The following is a 13728-nucleotide window of genomic DNA, read 5'->3' as shown; positions in this document are numbered from 1 at the left end:
ATATGAAATAATTCTGTTTGGAAACTTTTCCCATTGGAAACTTTTTAATTGTATTTTTTATACCCACTATAAACATACCTGTCTTTCCACTTTACACACTCGCCCCAGCATGCTCATGCCCTCCAGTGAATCTCCGTCTGGGTGCAGTTTGTCTCTTGGCTTCTTATCCACAGGAATCTGTCCCTTCCCCAAAATCTGATCCACCCTGATACACAAAAACACAAACATACATGTTATTTAATTAGAGTGACGCTGTTGTAACATAAGTTGGCGTGCATGCCATCAGTTCAAATGATCCAGTCAGAGAACAAACCTAAAACATGGGATTTGCCTGGTAAAATAACGGTAAATAAAAACAACATTAGGATGCATCACACTTGACTCCAGCATTGCAATAAAGGTGTTGCATCATCACCCCACTGAAATTAGCAAATCAGAGCTCGCCTTACTGAGAGCAGGTTAGCCGTCACTAATTCTGTTTTTACGGGAAAATATAAACACATTCCTTATGAGTAAACCACACTAACAAGCCGGTGCCTTCACAAGAACTTTAATGAAAACCAAAACTATAAATGAAATTCCACACTGGCCTTTTCCCCACTCACACAGGTGCTGGGCAGAAACATGAATAACCAGTTAAAACAAAACAAAAGGCTTAGACACACCAAGGCTCTACTAGTGCCTAGTATTGTGCAATAAAGAAAACCAGTCTTCTTCAATCAAGTTATTTCAACCAAGCCTCTAAAATTAACAAGTTTTAATAAAAACCAATGAAAAATATCAAATTACTGAAGCACTTATTAACATGAGGCATTTCGTTATTTATACATATAAAATACAAAATTAAACGAGAGAATTCATTTTAAAAGGAAACGACTGGTATTAAATGCACACAAAGAATGGTTAATTCCAAGCAAAGATGTTTTTACTTTTATTTGAACAAACGTGTTAACGCGTGCAGCTGGCAAAAACAAAACAAAACATCAGAGCAAGGCAGGTCTAACCCAGCTGGCGATTGTTTCCTTTGAGCATGGCTGTAATATGAAGGCAGAGAAGGAGAGGAAAAGTTCTTGACCCGGCCCCTAAATGGCCTTGGAGGGGGGCCCACAACAGTGTCCAGTCTGGGAGAAAAAAAAAGACATGTACACATACATGTGCTCTGCCAAAATTCTAACATTACAACAGAAAGAAAAATTTTCAAATTAAGTTTCCTTGAAGTGATCATACATAAAAAACCATCTGCAGAAATTCTTGTTTAAAAATATTTTAGAAAAAACTTCCACAGTAAGCAGAAAATGTCACATTTATCCTTAACTATGTAAATAATAAGAACCTGTAAAGCAGATACTCTGATATGTTACTGATATAAAAATGTACAGTGAATAATATGCATGTTTTTGTGCCACGTCCAGAATTTCCTGACCTGGTTTGAAGGCTTTTGATGCGACAGAGCATGTCCAGGTGTCCTGCTGAGTACTGCTCAATGACGTCCTTCACATCGTACGGGCGCAACGTCTCCTTGAACTTCTTCTTCGCCACATGGAATTTCATAATCCTGTGCAAATATATATATACAGGTGCTGGTCATAAAATTAGAATATCATGAAAAAGTAGATTTATTTCAGTAATTCCATTTAAAAAGTGAAACTTGTATATTATATTCATACATTACATACAAACTCATATATTTCAAATGTTCATTTCGTTTAATTTTGATGATTACAAATGACAACAAATGAAAATCTCAAATTCAGCATATCAGAAAATTAGAATCTTGTGAAAAGGTTCAAAATGGATGGCACCTGGTACCACACTCTAATCAGCTAATTAACTCAAACTACCTGCAAAGGCCTTTAAATGGTCTTTCAGTCTAGTTCTATAGGCTACACAATCATGGGGAAGACTGCTGACTTGACAGTTTTCCAAAAGACGACCATCGACACCTTGCACAAGGAGGGCAAGACACAAAAGGTCATCGCTAAAGAGGCTGGCTGTTCACAGAGCTCTGTGTCCAAGCACATTAATAGAGAGGCGAAGGGAAGGAAAAGATGTGGTCGAAAAAAATGTACAAGCAAGAGAGATAACCGCACCCTGGAGAGGATTGTGAAACAAAACCCATTCAAAAATGTGGGGGAGATTCACAAAGAGTGGACTGCAGCTGGAGTGAGTGCTTCAAGAACCACCACACACAGACGTATGAAAGACATGGGTTTCTGCTGTCGCATTCCTTGTGTCAAGCCACTCTTGAACCACAGACAGCGTCAGAAGCGTCTTGCCTGGGCTACAGAGAAACAGGACTGGACTGCTGGTGAGTGGTCCAAAGTCATGTTCTCTGATGAAAGTAAATTTTGCATTTCCTTTGGAAATCAAGGTCCCAGAGTCTGGAGGAAAAGAAGAGAGGCACTTCATCCACGTTGCTTGAAGTCCAGTGTAAAGTTTCCACAGTCAGTGATGGTTTGGGGTGCCATGTCATCTGCTGGTGTTGGTCCATTGTGTTTTCTGAGGTCCAGGGTCAACGCAGCCACATACCAGGAAGTTTTAGAGCACTTCATGCTTCCTGCTGCTGACCAACTTTTTGGAGATGCAGATTTCATTTTCCAACAGGACTTGGCACCTGCACACAGTGCCAAAGCTACCAGTACCTGGTTGAAGGACCATGGTATCCCTGTTCTTAATTGGCCAGCAAACTCTCCTGACCTTAACCCCATAGAAAATCTATGGGGTATTGTGAAGAAGAAGATGCAATACACCAGACCCAACAATTCAGAAGAGCTAAAAGCCACTATTAGAGCAACCTGGGCTATCATAACACCTGAGCAGTGCCACAGACTGATCGACTCCATGCCACGCCGCATTGCTGCAGTAATACAGGCCAAAGGAGCCCCAACTAAATACTGAGTGCTGTACATGCTCATACTTTTCATGTTCATACTTTTCAGTTGGCCAACATTTCTATAAATCCTTTGTTTTTATTGGTCTTCAGTAATATTCTAATTTTCTGATATGCTGAATTTGAGATTTTCATTTGTTGTCATTTCTAATCATCAAAATTAAACGAAATAAACATTTGAAKTATATGAGTTTGTATGTAATGTATGAATATAATATACAAGTTTCACTTTTTAAATGGAATTACTGAAATAAATCTACTTTTTCATGATATTTTAATTTTATGACCAGCACCTGTAAATACCGATGAAAAACACAACAGCAAAACATTAAGGAGATGACAGGAGATACGGGTGCAACTGTGAGTATCTACCAGTAGATAGCAGTAGAAAACAAAAAATGATTCCAAAGAGACCAAACTACTCATCACTTTTTAGAGTTTAATACAGAAAATGTCTAATCTGAAATACTTTATGAAGAATTGAATGTGACCAATGACTTTTTGTTCTAGTGTAAATTTCTAAACTATCAAAATGAACGACTCAAGTGTAATTTTCTACCTTGCTGTATTTATTAGAGTTAAGACACCGCTGGTGCATAATATTGATACAAGTAAGGATATCTGTGTTCTTAGTTCGTTTAGATTCCCTGATGGTCCCTGCTTGTCTGTTTTGTTCACAGTGTAAAACAATCACGACAGTCGACTCTCTGCAACAACAGTTCTGACAGATGAGGGGGGCGCCCAGTCCTGAACCTGAAACCCTGGGAAAGCACCAGGCTCTGGCTGTCCATGGAGCAGGCCTGCTGAGTTGAGGATAGATGGCACAGAGTGTACATTTGTGTATCGCTTTTTTAAAGAGAAGGAGATTGTGAAGCGTTCATAAGTGCTGCTTGAATTCAAATTCAAATCATTCACTGTCAAACCAACAACTTGTTGTTGTTTCAGTTTCGTTTGCTACATCTGCCAAATTCACACGCATCTTAAGTAAAGGTTTACCAGACTATGCTGTGTTTTGTTTTTGATTTGGGGCTCAGTTCTGGCACTCTGAGTGTAGGTACATGGGGAACAAGCACCTTGAACATTTTGCAGGTGCACAGAGGAAATGTGTTGACACCTTTCTATCAAAGTATGAAGTGAGATTTTCTGTAGGATCTCTTCAGTGGGAGCTCCAAGTACTCCTGCTGCCGGCCACTGTTGTCCGTTCTTAGACCTCTTTGCTATAATAATGGGCAAAAAAATGTAAGTCACCCCTCATTTTTTTGTATTTTGCTTCCAAAAAATTCAGACTTTTTAATAAACTTTTGAGCCTTGTTCTCAATGTGGAAAGTAAATAAATAAATAAATAAATAAATAAATAAATAAATAAATACATATTTGCTGCATTTACACATCTCATCCAAAAACAACAACTTTTGATACCTCTGTATCAACGGCATTGTTTAGAAAATGGAAAAAGTGTAATCTTGTTGTTCAAACTGAAAGCTGGAAAGATCTGAAGGGCTGCCATGTTGGATTTTTGGAACCGGAGTCTGTGCAGTAAGGATGTGGGGCTTTAACTCCCACCCACTCCCGCACACACAACCACAGTGTCCTGCACTGTCATGGTCAGGTGAAAAAATAAAAAAATAAAAAAAGCAGCCAATACACACAAAAACCTTTAAATACTTTGAGAAAATCTGGAGACCCAGATCAATACCACTTTATAGGAAGACAAGAAAATCTGGTTTCATGGATGCAAATTTTTAAAAAAAGGATGTAGTTTAAAACTTTTGTATAGTGCTGGATATTTGGATTATCTTTGACATTAAAAACTAGTCAATCCCTCTGAAAAACTTTAACCTTTTATGTAGAAATACTCTTCTAATGAGGAGATCAAACACAATTTTTTTCCAGTAAAACTTTGAAGAAGATGAAAAGAAGCACTAGTTGGGTAAACACTTGCTCATCGGGTGCTTGTAGCATGTTAAGAGTAGAAGATTTGGTAAAAATTTCTATCTTTCTGTTTAATAACCCTCATGAATAAACATGCTTTTCAATCATGTAATAAATAACTGAAATAGTAGATGAGTTATGTTATGCAGTTTAATGGCCAATAGATATTAGTCGTAAAAACTATGAAATATTGAGCTCGTATATACGTATAATTGCAAACAAATAGAACTAACGCAACCAATAAACAATCAGTTCATAAATGAAGACACGGTTTGATCAGATCAGTGACAAACGACAGTTACTGTCAATATCACTGCTAAAATCAATGAAATACAATAATTAAAAATCAATCTTTTCTCTGTTCTAAAAAGCCACATATTGAAACAATCAGAAAAAAAAAGTTTAACGGCGTTAATAAGAATTATTACCTGACGGCTCTGATGACAGCCTTTAGCGGAGCTGAAAGATCCTCCACCGTCACGTCACAATGGCAGCCTTTCTCATCAAAGGAGTCATCCGTGGTCATGCCTCCGTCCACTGCATGAGACAGAACATCGTTTCATCAATCAGCGCAGGCCCGTGAAAAATAGTTTCCAGTCTTAAGACTTATAAAACTCTTTCTTCCGCATGAATCTTTACAGGAAATTTCAAGAATGTTTTAAGCTGATACAGTTTTGGCTGTTAGGATGTGAAAATTTATGTCCTGTTTGGATGAAAACTCCTGGAATTGTTTTTTTTTTGTTAACTTAGCTATTTTAAGATGATAGAAGAGGGTATAACGTATCTATAACCTTAATATTTTTAATGATAATGAAATTGGAAGGTAAGACCAAATGGCACTCAGTAAAGCTATAGTTCATTTAAATGGTTACAAAAATTAGATCAAACTATTAAAACTAAAAGATATGCGGAAAAAACAGCAGTCAGTTGTTTTCCTTGTAGAATTTATTGGAAGTTGTAAGGAATAAGTGCTTTGGCATATATGATCTCTTAGTTCAAAAGAAATTTATGCTTTTTATCAAAGAGCAAAAAATAAAATAAATAAAAAAATTGCTGAAGCAGAAATTGAAAAGAAAAAAAAAACCCATAAAAATTTATGACTTGAGGTCTGCTGAGAGATTTTTCCATCATGTAATATATCTTACTGGGTTCAAAAAAACATTAAACAGGTGTGTAATATTTATTATACTGAGAACAATGTTGAGATTGCAGGGAGGATAATAAATATTAACAACGTTTAGAGAAGTCTCTTTAAAAATGTGACACAAAACAATACAATTTGATACGCTTCATTGTCCTTTAGGGGAAATTTGCATTGAACTCACTGTTTTAGCTGCTTTAATAAGAAAAAAAGACTGAACCACTCTGGTATTTTTTCTTATTCCATAAATTATTAATATCCAGTCCAGATGGATCAGAAATAAGACAATTTTTCCTGTAAGAAATCTAAAGTCAATACATTAAAACAGCTCAGTCCCACATGTTTGCACTTTACAAAGTGTAATGGCCCTGAAAATGTAAAAATGTTTACATAAAAATGCAAGTCTTAGGAATATTTCTGCCAGTTTCTGTCTTTAAGATCTGGGTCACATTATCATGTAAAAACATGTTTATTTGAAAAACAACACACTATACATTACACTATAAAAGCCATCAAAATCTAAGCCAAAATGGAAGAAAACTTAGAAGAATTTTTCAAACCACATCGATGATAAATAAAAAGTAGATCCTGAACCGGAACCCAGAAGTTCAAGCCAAAACAGGACAGGTTTTATGTCCCGCCCCCTCTGTGTAAACAAATGGGACACTTTTCAAGTGTTTATTCTTGTTATTAATAAGGTTTTCACCTTATTTAAACAATTATTCTTCTAATAAGTTAAGCTATAATTAGTTTAACTTTTAAAATAAAGCTTATGTGGTAACATGATTGTATGTGGAGGAGGTGGGACCTAAACCTCTCTGGTGTGCAAATTCTGGTTTTAATCCAACATGGCAGCTCCTGTAAACTGAGTCCTGCTGGCTCTAACTCCCAACAACAAAAGGCAGCGCACTTTGTCTATTAGGCTACGTTCACACTGCAGGGAAATGCAACCCAAATCAGATTTTTTTTGCCCCACACGACCTATTTCTGATTTTTTTATGACGGTCTGAACGTGACAAATCAGATTTTTTACAAATCCGACCCAGGCATTTTCAGCATGTGGTACTGAATCAAATACGCATCTGATGTTTTTCAAAGTGACTGCAGGAACGCACATGATGCATTACATTTGACTTGTTCATTAGTGAGGTGGGGGTGGTGAACTAACCTCGAGTCACGCTGTTTAAATCTGTAGCTCCACACGTCTACAGCTAACAGATGCCCAGGTGTTTTGTCTTTTTTTCTTTTCATTGTCCATGTCCTGGTTGACCAGGAATCCGCAGAAACATAGGATAAAAACGTCCAACTTTGGTCGCAAACCGTATCGATCCTAAAGTTTCACACTTTACTTCCAGCATTTCCTTCCAGAAATAAAATTCCTCACCACGGTCAGAGGCACGTTCGGATGTAAACACTAAACTAAATAAGCATGTCGAATAATTATTTAATCAGTTCTGAATGAACAGCAACTTCAGATTCGACATGCTAAAAGTGGCATGTTTAGCTAACTTTGTAAACAAACAGCGAGCTGAATGTGACATCATGTCTTTCCATGGAGCGTTCACACTGGAGTTTGATGGAGGTGCCAAAAAAAAAATCTATGAGCAGACCTGCAGTGTGAACGTAGCCTTAGTCTAATATGTATGTCTATGATTCAAAAACTATTTTTAAAATAGATTTTTGTGTTATACCATTTTGGAAACTAAGAAATTTTGGTTGTGTGAGGAACTGCTCACCATCCAGAGCAGCAGTGCGGGTCTGGCTCTTCAGCCTTAGCGATGGCCTAAACCGGGTCCGGTCGTTGAAGCTCCAGCTCTTCTGCACTTTGGCGGGGCTCCCACTTATCAGCTCGCTGCTGCCCACCACCTCATTGCCAGGGGAGCAGCGCTGGCGCTCACTGACGGACGTCTGCCTGCTCTTCATGCTCTGACCTCGAGGACTCGCCATCCGGACCCGCTCCTTAAAGCTCAATTTCTGACTGAGGACGGAACAAAAAAAGTAGACCGGGGAAGAGAGGAAAGGGAGTGATGGAGAAAATGAGTTATAGAACAAAGGTGACAGAGAAAGAGTACGCTTTCTAGTGGTTGGGGATCAGAGGGGCACAAGGAGAAAGGAACAGAAAATAAAAGGGATGCTGTCAACAAGCATTTTCCTTCAGAAAGCAAGAAAGAGTTCAGAGTGCAGACAAAGGCCGTCTTTTCCTTTAGACTGAACCACATCTGTCCAAAACTCTGAGCTGGACTGACTGCCAAGCCACCAAAACTAATCTCACCTGATCAGCTGATAGTGTAGCCAATGCTCAGACCAAACCTAATGAGATTTTTAAAGGTGATAAGCGAAGCACGGAACATTAACAAATCATCACATTATCACATCTTTTATTTAAAGCTGACATTAAACAAACGATCCCATTATTAAAACGAAGCTTCCTAAAACCACATGATAGTCTCCATTGCACAGTTTGTTTTTATATCTCCCTCCTCAAGCTACCATTTCAAACGTTTGAGTTCTTTGCACGCTGTTTCAACAACAAAAAAAAATCTTCATCATATTTTGCAAATAAAATGTAATACTTTTCTGCTTTGTGTCTAAGTCTTTGTATTACAACCAGAGGTGTATGATAATGAAGTACAAGTCATTTTTTTGAGGATATGTATTTTACAAAGTGATTTATTTCTAAATTGTAACTTATTTCATTATATTCAAAACGTAAAAATAACACTTGCACTTCTTTACTGTAAAATATTAAACTTCATTTAAATTTAAACATGACCAGAACTCATTAAGGGAGTTGTTTATGCACTCTAAAAATGAAGGGTTTTATTCATTTAACCAAGTTATGTCAACATGGTTTCACTAAACTGAGCTGAGTAAAGCAGTTTATTTCACTCGGTTTTGTGAAACCGTTGACATATCTTTGTTAAGGGAAAACTATACTTGATTTCTTAAGAGTGTGCATGAAAGCACGTTTACTTTTCTGATTATTCTGAGCAGTTTTATGACGCTTAAAGGGGGGTATTATGCAAAATTGACGTTTTTGTGCTTTATATCATGTTATAATGTCGCTCCCTCATCAAAACGTAGCGCTGCACGATATTAGGAAAACTTGCGATGTGTGATATCAGTGCTTAATATTGCAATGACGATATGACTTGCGATAAATGAACAAATACATAAGTATGTAGTGTTGATGTCTTTCAGTTCTGGGTTCAGAGCAAAAAAAAAAAAACATTCATTACTAATCATTTCCATTCATGATGTTTGTTTTTTTTAGAAAAATGAAGAGATCCATCCAATTGGCCAAATAAAGGAAGGGCTCTATTTGATTGGTGAAATGCTTTATGCTTCCATCTGAGTGACAAAACTCATAAAGGCAAACTTTTGAGCCTACCATTTATTGCAGTTTATGCAGTTTTTTGCGATATGCATATTGCGCAGACTGTTATCACGATAACGATAAATCTTCGATATATTGTGCAGCCTTAACCCAGGGTGTTGTTTTGACTTGTTTATGCATGTTTGAAAAATCCTTGAATCTCCTGTGGTAGCCACGAGGGGCTGCCTAAACACTTGCTGGTACAAAGCACTGCCTATTTACACAAAGCTCCTCCCCTAAACTCAGTCTGTGGCCGAGCTCCCGCCCCATGCATCACCCCTCCCCCGAAGCATCGTTGTGAAGATGAGATAAAGTGGGAGAGTTGGAAACAGCAGGAGGGTCTTAAAGAGATAGAGGCCAATTTCAATGTGCACAGCATTTTCATTTCAACTGAATAACATAGTTACTTGATTGTGGTATAGAATTGAATAATACATAATACCCCCTTTTAAGTACTTTTCTTATCAATGAAATTCATTTTTACCAAAGTAATTTTTAATTGAGTTACTTTTACTTAGTTATCTTTTTCAAGTACTGTATACACCTCTGATTATAACTACACTATTTAGTCGTGATTATAAATCTTGGTGTCACTCACCCAGTATTTAAATGAATAGACAATAATATCAGCAACTTTATAAAATGAAATTAAAACGATAAGTTTTTCCACCTTAGGGTCATCCGTGAGTGCAAATGGGAAAAGAAAAAATACAGACTCATTGCAGTAGATGACTAGAAATGAGCACAAAGACCAGCATGCAGTGCAGCAGTCCAAGAAAGACAGATGCAGATTCAAACCCATTAAAATGCCCTTAATTTACTTCTTTTTCAAATCACTTTCAGACCTGATTTTTACTGTTTTTATTCTCTGTGAACAGAAAGAATGCCTGCGACTGTCACAATTGCTGCAAACCAATAGAACTGTTTCCTATTTATGACCTCAAAATGTTCACCAGTGTTTAGTTACAACACCTGACTAAAATCAAAACTAAGATAAAGAGGATTTCTTTAACTGAGGTGGATGAGCTCTTTCCCTTCGTGATGGCTTCAAACAAAAAGATCAGGGCAGTAGCCATGCAGGGAGCATGCAAAAGTCAAAGATATGCAAATTACATGTTGTTGCAGTGGTTCCCAAACTTTAGCTATAAAACGGATAGCAACAAAGTTTTGTGACCCCCATTTTACCCACGATAAATATACAAATATCAATAATAACCCTACTAAACAAGGATATAAATGCAACTGTCTTAACATTCACAATATAATTCTTTTATAACTGATGGCTTTCATTTTAAATTGTGTGACATATACAGTATAACAAGAATATGCCAAAATCAATTATTTTAAAATGTAACTTGATATTGGGGGATGATCTAAGGACCCCCACTTGATGCTTTATGACCTATAATGGGATCCTAACCTGTGTTATTAGACAACAGGTTCAGGTAGAGTCCAGCAACATGAATCATTCTGCTTTCATGTTGTCAGACCGAGCCCATCTTTCGTTCGTATAGTTGTGATCCAGTATTTACGACAGATATAGCAGCCAGTCCATGCTGGGTGAAATAAGACTGGATTCTGGTCAGTGCTTTCCATGTAAAAGATATTAACATGAGGCCCATACAAACAATAAAAAAACATGTACAATAAAGGGGAATTAAAATTGCACATGGTAAAATATTACTCTGAACATTTCCCATAGGTTTATTTTCTTTTAAAACATAGAGTGATGATGACAAAGTGTCCTGCTAATGAGCCTTTTACCCCTCCAGAAGAATAGGAGTTTAGGATATAAAATCTGATTTCAAAAGCCTTCCTGTTTAATAATGATATTTTACGCCCAGTTTTCATTAAATTCCCCTTTGACTTGTTAAAAAAAAAAAACAGGATCTTGTTTGCATTCAACAGGCAGCAGGCAGCAGGAGCAGTCTCAGCCAAAACCGTGTCCAGGATGGGAATAACTAAGGGGGTGGGGTTTGGTAAAAAGAAAGGAGATTGTCTTATTGTTTTACTCCATGCTATAAGTGATGATAACGGGCTGAGGCCAGGGCAGAGAGGATGCTACTGCAGGTACCTCCTATACATCCGAGAATACTTTTTGAAGAGACTCCCATTAGTTAGACTCTTACTAAGAAACAGGAAGGAATAGAAATAGGGAACAGGAGGAAATAGATTAAAAGAGGTAAAGAGGAGTGGAGCTAAGGGTGGATGAAATCTCTGCTGTCAACACTGATAAACTGGCAACACTCTCAGAGGGGCAGGGAACACGTCAGGAGACGAAGGCGAACCCACCTGAGCTCAGGTTTCTGTCACTTCTTGACTAAATTTCTCGACTACGTGTGTCTACCAAAGAAAGAGCTGGAAAACAGGTTGTAATGTGACACAATTGCTAGTTTAGCTTGTTATGAATGCTGTTAATTTAGCGGTGTTTTAAAAATTAATTTCACATAATGAACAAGCTACAGAGTTTTAAAAATTTTTGCCCATGTCAAACAGGCCTAAGTCAAATTTGCAGACGTTTATCTAACATTTGGTGAGGTAGTAGCTGAGACTGATCACTCACCGACACATAGTCTGAAGGCTTAAAAATTGTCAAAGATTATTTTTTTTATTTGTATTTAATCCTGTCTGTTAACAAAATATCTCAAGAATCAAAACATAAAATTTTATAAAACTTTCAGGAAATAATTAATGGATTTAAGTCTACAACTGATTAACTTTTGGAACCTACCCAAAAGAAGATGGCAGTGACAGCCAACATAACTTAAAAAACACAAAAATGAGTATAATTCGGTTAATTCTACAGAAATTGGGATAGAATTTGGTTTGGTGGTAGCTGAGAGTCATTCACAAGACATATTGTAGGTGCTAATCTTTAAGTAAGATATTTTTAACAGTCTTGGGGTAAACCATGTTTATCTGTTAGCAAAATATCTCATGAACCACTGGATACATTTTAATAAAACTTTCAGGAAATAGTTACTGGATATGAATCTACAACTGATTAACTTTTGGAGTTAATCTACAATCCAATGGCTGCTACAGCAAAAGGTTATTAGCAAACACAAGAATGGCTATAACTTGGTCATTTTTAGAGATACTGAGCTCAAACTTAGTGTGGAAGTAATTAAGATTTTTTTACAATATATATTTTTGACTCGCATGAGATTGTGCAAAACATTGTGCTCAAGATTTGCTGAAAGTTGCTACAACGTTTCCCATTTCTCAACATAAACAGAGCTTAGTTCAACACTCTGACACAAAAGGCAGCAGTCATTATGCATTTCTTCTTGAAAAGCCGAGCTGTTTAATCACAAAATGTACTTGGTGATATTGAGTCAAATGAATTTTATGCAATCTCTGCTCACGTTGTTTATTAGTCCCTTCTTCTCTCTCACAGTTTTCCACATCACAGTGGTGGCATTAAAACTTCAACTGCACCACAAAGCACAAACCAACCCAACATACCCCACCTGTCTGCACCCATAAACTAAAGACTAAACCCTGTTATCCCCAATTTCATGCTGCTTTTCACTGCAGGCACACAGCTCGCTGCCACTCAGCGTGGCATCCGCTGCAGCACTTTGTGGTGCGCCAAATGTTTACTACTGTTGGTGTTTACAAGTCTGTTTAAGCAAAAAAATCACAAGTCGTTTTTTTACAACGGCACCTACCGCCGCCGAGCTGCCGAGAGTCGACAGTCTGTAAAACCGCTAACAACACAGAGCTCCCTTGGTAAAGAGACACACAAAGAAAAGAAACTGGGTCATAAAAGTTGGAGTAATTATGATTTAACAAGTGCAAATTGGACTTGGCTTGCAACAGCAGTTTCTAACAAAAGAAAACATAATGAAATAAGCCTTCTAGACAGGAGGATTTCTGGGGAATGCAAGTTGTAGTTTAAGCAACAAAACCTAATTAAATACCATTGACTTAAAAAATAGAAGCACATTTGTTTATGTGTTTGTCTGAGAGCGCAAACAATTGTATTTTTTTTTTTGTATGCGTGTGGCTGTGTTAAATTTAAACGACCCAGAAGCTACTGCTTCCACATGAGGACCACAAATGTTGACAAAGCGGCGCTGCACTGTAAAAACTATACTAGAATAATTAAACTCACAAATCTCCTTTTGTCATTTTCCCCTAGTTTTTCTCGCCGTCTCTCCAATATCCCACTGCTCTCATCCCCCTCAGTCTTTTTTCATCTTCAGTCTGTCTCTCCTAAACTGTGTGTTTGATGAGTAATATAAATACCATCTCAATGGAAAAAGAGTGTAAGGGTACAGGCATGGTACAGACTTCAGTCTTTGAAGGCACGTGAGTGTGAATATGCACACACACACACACACACACACACACACACACACACACACACACACACACACACAC

General features: G+C 37.4%; 1 protein-coding gene across 5 annotated transcripts in view; it reads right to left on the bottom strand.

Annotated features, from left to right (window-relative positions):
* kcnq5a (potassium voltage-gated channel, KQT-like subfamily, member 5a) overlaps positions 1 to 13728 on the bottom strand; it is a 44219-nt gene that overhangs the window by 4814 nt on the left and 25677 nt on the right. For 3 of the 5 annotated variants that reach the window (XM_014029707.1, XM_014029708.1, XM_014029706.1), the window contains 5 exons: positions 7700 to 7941; positions 5251 to 5359; positions 1424 to 1555; positions 1005 to 1121; positions 79 to 205 (listed from right to left, as the gene is read on the bottom strand). In XM_014029707.1, the coding sequence (XP_013885161.1) occupies positions 79 to 205; positions 1005 to 1121; positions 1424 to 1555; positions 5251 to 5359; positions 7700 to 7941 (727 nt within the window). The remainder of the gene's footprint in view (positions 1 to 78; positions 206 to 1004; positions 1122 to 1423; positions 1556 to 5250; positions 5360 to 7699; positions 7942 to 13728) is intronic. The other 2 variants (XM_014029711.1, XM_014029709.1) reach the window with 1 other exon arrangement.

This window comes from Austrofundulus limnaeus, unplaced genomic scaffold (genome assembly GCF_001266775.1).
Source record: "Austrofundulus limnaeus strain Quisiro unplaced genomic scaffold, Austrofundulus_limnaeus-1.0 Scaffold944, whole genome shotgun sequence".
In the NCBI taxonomy this organism is placed as follows: domain Eukaryota; kingdom Metazoa; phylum Chordata; class Actinopteri; order Cyprinodontiformes; family Rivulidae; genus Austrofundulus; species Austrofundulus limnaeus.
This window is presented reverse-complemented; position numbering and strand designations above follow the sequence as displayed.